At 44.1% G+C, this 5252-nt stretch overlaps 1 protein-coding gene across 1 annotated transcript in view; it reads left to right on the top strand.

The window, feature by feature from the left end:
* The first annotated feature begins 4776 nt into the window (after positions 1 to 4776).
* The window catches only part of HIPK1 (homeodomain interacting protein kinase 1), a 47973-nt gene continuing 47497 nt past the window's right edge, over positions 4777 to 5252 (top strand). Inside the window, exon 1 of the mRNA XM_011933127.1 lies at positions 4777 to 5125. Within this exon, the coding sequence (XP_011788517.1) occupies positions 4915 to 5125 (211 nt within the window). The 5' untranslated portion in view covers positions 4777 to 4914. The remainder of the gene's footprint in view (positions 5126 to 5252) is intronic.

Raw genomic sequence — 5252 nt, 5'->3', positions numbered from 1 at the left:
TACTCGGGAGGCTGAGGCAGGAGAATGGCATAAACCCGGGAGGCGGAGCTTGCAGTGAGCTGAGATCTGGCCATTGCACTCCAGCCTGGGCGACAGAGCAAGACTCCGTCTCACAAAAACAACAACAACAACAACAAAAAAACAGCAATCCAGGACTCCTCAGAGAAATTGCTGATTCTGGGGCTGGGGCATGGAAAGTACAAGATGAATCTGGAGCATCCTATTTTGGAGACATGCTAAAAAAGACACAGGAGCCAACTTGAAAGGGTATCCATGGCTAAATCTGGAAAATTCAAGTTCCAAAATAATTAAGGACAGTAATGAATTATAAACCATTGAAAAAAGTAGTAGTCCATAAGTCTGTATCATTAATAGATAACTAAAAAACCAACTAACTAAATAAGAGACAAGGGAGGATTGGTACAGGCAAAACACAACACATGCTAAATCTAGAGGAAAACGTTTAAAGAGGAGCCAGATGTTTGCATTGTCTAAGATGTGTCCCCACAGACTGCTTATTAATTACAAGGAAAAAATAGTAAATGCACTGTGAGAAATCATATCCTTTGATAAAGTAATCAAAATTACTATCACCAGTGAAGGACAGAGAGACATTATGTGCCTTGGGATATAATATCCTGAGGGCACAATATCATACATGAAGTATTCTGGCCAGAAATGGATAACCTGAATCTAATTATAAGTAAACATCAGACAAACATAAACAACAAACCTAAAATGAGGATATCCTGAAATGAATAACTTTTTTTTTTTCTTTTTGAAACGAAGTCTCGCTCTGTTGCCAGGCTGGGGTGCAGTGGAGCCATCTCAGCTCGCTGCAAGCTCTGCCCCCTCTGGGTTCACGCCATTCTCCTTCCTCAGCCTCCCGCCACCATGCCCAGCTAATTTCTTTCTGTATTTATGGTAGAGACAGGATTTCACCGTGTTAGCCAGGATGGTCTCGATCTCCTGACCTCGTGATCCACCCGCCTCAGCCTCCCAAAGTGCTGGGCTTACAGGTGTGAGCCACCGTGTCCGGCTGTGAAGAACATTTTATTACCCTTTTACCAGAAAAAGGCCTGTATTCTTCAAAAATATCAAAGACAAAGAAAAGCTGAGGAACTGTGCCAGATTAAAGAACACTAAAGAGACATGACAATTAAATGTAATATATGATCCTAAACTGAATCTTGTGCTGGAAAAGAAAAAAATGCTAAAAAAGATGTTATTGGATCAACTGCCAACATTTGGAACATGGATGGTAAAGTGTTACAGCAATGTTAAATTTCCTGGAGTTGATAATTGTATTTTGTTGATATAAGAGAATGTACTTATTAGGATATTCAAGTATTATGTGGTAAACGAGCATGATGCATGCAATTTACTTTCAACTGCTCAGAAAAAAAAAAAATGTATGTGGGCCGGGTGTGGTGGCTCACACCTATAATCCTAGCATTTTGGGAGACCAAGGTGGATGGATTGCCTGAGCTCACGAGTTCGAGACCAGTCTGGGCAACACGGCGAAACTCTGTCTCTACTAAAATACAAAAAAATTAGCCGGGTGTGGCAGCGGGCACCTGTAATCCCAGCTACTCAGGAGGCTGAGACAGGAGAATTGCTTAAACCCAGGAGATGGAGGTTGCAGTGAGCCGAGATCACGCCACTGCACTCCAGCCTGGGTGACAGAGTGAGACTGTCAAAAAAAAAAAAAAAACCATGTATGTGTGTAATAGAACTCTATCTATCTATAACTGCAAATGATAAAGCAAAAGGGGCAAGATGTTAATAATCTGGGTAACAAGTATATGGGTCCTCTTTTTGTCACTCTTGCAACATATCTGTATGTTTAACATTATTTCCAAATAAAAAGTATCCTGGGGTCTGGATTTTTAAAAAAATCATTGAAGTTTTCCTACTGTTGGCTCAAGGGACTTTTCTGCTTTTTATCCTTTACTGAAGACCTTCACTCTAATCTGGTTTTCCCAGTTTCACAACCTGTTGACTTCTATTTAAATTCTTTTTTTCCTAGCCCCTAGGATTCATAATTTGTTTGAATAGTTTGCTTAGCCTTATGGTTCAGTTTCTCTCAAGACACAGCCTTCTCGTCAGCTTCTCCTATTTGGTCTTAAGCACTGCCGCTCTTGGGCAAGTGACTTCTTGCCTGCAACACTGAATCTAGGCTCTAGGTCCTAGAAGGATGTCAGACCCTGAATGAGACTTGAATGCTTCCAATTGCTAACTGCTCCATCTCCCTCTCCAGCTGCTCTGTCTTTGTTTAGGAGGATATATTTCATATATCTGCCCCTTTCTCGCCTTCTTTCCTGTTTAATCAAACCCTCATCATAGTTTTCTGATTAGGATCCCTTTCTCCAGTCTTTACCCACTCCAGCCAGCTATCTTCCTTCACCATCACTAGTTCTCTCTCACATTACCCGTCTGAATAAACTTCTTTTTTCAGACGGAGTCTCACTGTGTTTGCCCAGGCTAAAGTGCAATGGCATGATCTCGGCTCACTGCAACCTTTGCCTCCTGGGTTCAAGAGATTCTCCTGCCTCAGCCTTCTGAGTAGCTGGGATTACAAGCATATGCCACCACATCCGGCTAATTTTTGTATTTGTAGTAGAGACGGGGTTTCACCATGTTGGCCAGGCTGGTCTCGAACTCCTGACCTCCAGTGATCTGCCACCTTGGCTTCCCAAAGTGCTAGGATTACAGGCATGAGCCACTGTGCCTGGCCACCTGTGTGAGTAAACTTCTAACAGCTCTACATTGCTTTTCAAAATCTGACTCAATTTACCTTATTACTTCTATATCCTGCCACTTCTCTGCTTAACTGTAAGCTCCTTCAGGGCACAGACCATGCCTTTTCTTCTGTGTCTCCTTAATTTCTTTTTTCTTTTCTTTTTTTTTTTTTTTTGAGACAGAGTCTCACTCTGTCGCCCAGGCTGCAGTGCAATGGTGCAATCTCGGATCACAGCAGCCTCCACCTCCTGGGTTCCAGTGATTGTCCTACCTTAGCCTCCCGGGTAGCTGGGATTACAGGCATGCACCACTACACCTGGCTAATGTTTGCATTTTTAATAGAGACGGGGTTTCACCATGTTGGCCAGGCTGGTCTCAAACTCCTGACCTCAGGTGATCTACCCGCCTCGGCCTCCCAAAGTGCTGGGATTACAGGCATGAGCCACAACACCCAGCCCCTTAATTTCTTATATAGTGCCTGGCACCAGAAGATGCTCTGTAAATAGTTACTGAATGGACAAATGATGAAACTTTGAAACTTCTTTGACCTTACTATGCTCAAATATCACTTCTGATGTTCTTCTCCGACTCTCTCGCTTATCTTATACATGTCTGCACACGTTTTTGCCTCAATAGACTGTAAGGTCCCTGAGGGAAAAGACCATGCCTTATTCACCTGTCTCATGCATACCTGACCCAGTGTCTAGAAGAGTGTATAGCACAGAGCAGGCACACAAGCAGTTTGCTGGATGAATGAGTGAATGATACTAAAGAGGAGAAAATACAGACTTTAAGAAGCTCCCCGTATAGTGAGAAAGACTGAGGACCTAAAAGCAATGAAAATAGAGGTTAACAAGTGTAAATAAAGAAGGTACAGGTTAATTTAAGTAATCGGATGATGATGTAGAATTCAAATAAAATAAGAGTCAATCAGCAAAGGTTCCCGAGAGGTGAATTCTGAGAGATATTTGAAAAGAGGAAAGGGACATAACTTGAGAGAGCAGGAGTTTAGGAACATGTCAGAGAGTTAGGTTGAACGAAGGCATGATAAACAGTGTGTTTGAAGCTTACATTTTGAGCAGGATCTGTTATACCTAGACCACAGGTTTCTGCCTTTTTTTCTGGCTCATCAAGCAGGCATGTTTACCCACTCTTTTTGTCTTCATATTTCCCAGGTCGGCCCAATGTGAGGACTTGAAGTTCTTTAAGTAGTAGAAGGAAGTTTCTGTGAAAATATGCAAACAAAACTGCCTTGTGGGATCAAACATTTTTGGTAACCCTACTTCTCTAGGGAAATAAACTTCCCTGTTCCAGATAAAATGGAACTGCTCCCCGTGTTAAGCCAGAGAGAAAGTCAAATGACTTCCCTTAAAAGGTACTTCAGCACATTTTACAAAAATTATAGTTTGTGTGTGTGTGTGTCTTATGAGGATCCAAGGAAATCAAAGATGTTAATGAGTGGGATCTGAGAAACAAAACTTGATAGTAGAATTTTGTCTTAGCCACATCTGCCCTTCTCCTCAGAGAGTATATGCAAATACCGATGGTGCCCGACAGTCACTTTCTAGGGCTCAGATCACTGCTGCCTCCAGCACTTGTGGGATGGAAAAAATGAAGAGATTACAGTTGCCCTAAAAATGTCCCCCACTTCAGGAATCTGAATATTTTACACAGCAGGAGATATATCGGAAGTCCTACAGAATCTCTTGATTTTGGGAGATCGCAACTGCTTTTCCATTAGGATAACCTAATTTTCAGTGTCCTTTTTCTCAGAATGTTGTGCCAACGCGTTCTGTTTCCTAAATACCCAGCCTTACTTCCTTCTGGTAGAGGCAAGAAAATTATGCTAGCATTCGCTCACTGCATGATTTGAGCATTTGAATTCAGATTACAGCTATTCTCTCTCTTCCTAATGTAAACACAGGTTCCCAAGGCGGCAATGGGAGAATCCCCTAAGGGGCTCTTGACGTACAGGGAGACTTCCAGATAGGATACACAGATGTCACATTGCTAGAACGTCTCTAGACGGCAACGAAACATTAAAGCCTAACCTGAGGTAATCCTTCACCAGCAGTGGAGCTCCTCTGCTAGGCACTGTCTTCCTGTCTTCCTGTACACTGCCCAGGCTCTGGGGGTGTCACACTAGACTGTGGTGATGTCACACTAGCTGGGATGACATTTTACAGTTGGATCCCCTACCACTGCCAGGCACCTTTAAATCACCGCGGAGTCTACGGTGCGGAGGGGGCGGGAAGTCCAGCCCCCGCACTCGATCCACGCTGGCTCCCCACGGAGGCCTACCCACTCGAGGCCCACCCACTCCCACTGCGATCAGTACTATGCGGTCGTCCTAGAGAGTCCATTCATCTGCACTTCCGCCTCAGTAGGTGTCATGGCGCGGGGCGGGTGAATAGTTCCGGCGAGGCGGGGCCGTCCGGGTGGAGGGGTTGCCGCTCGGCGTTCCGCTCGTCGGGTCTGGCGACAACGGCGGCTGCGGAGCAAGGGGCCCG

Source organism: Colobus angolensis, unplaced genomic scaffold (assembly GCF_000951035.1).
Source record: "Colobus angolensis palliatus isolate OR3802 unplaced genomic scaffold, Cang.pa_1.0 Scaffold124, whole genome shotgun sequence".
NCBI classification, from domain to species: domain Eukaryota; kingdom Metazoa; phylum Chordata; class Mammalia; order Primates; family Cercopithecidae; genus Colobus; species Colobus angolensis.
Note: the sequence above shows the minus strand (reverse complement) of the source record. Positions and strands in the feature narration are given on the sequence as shown.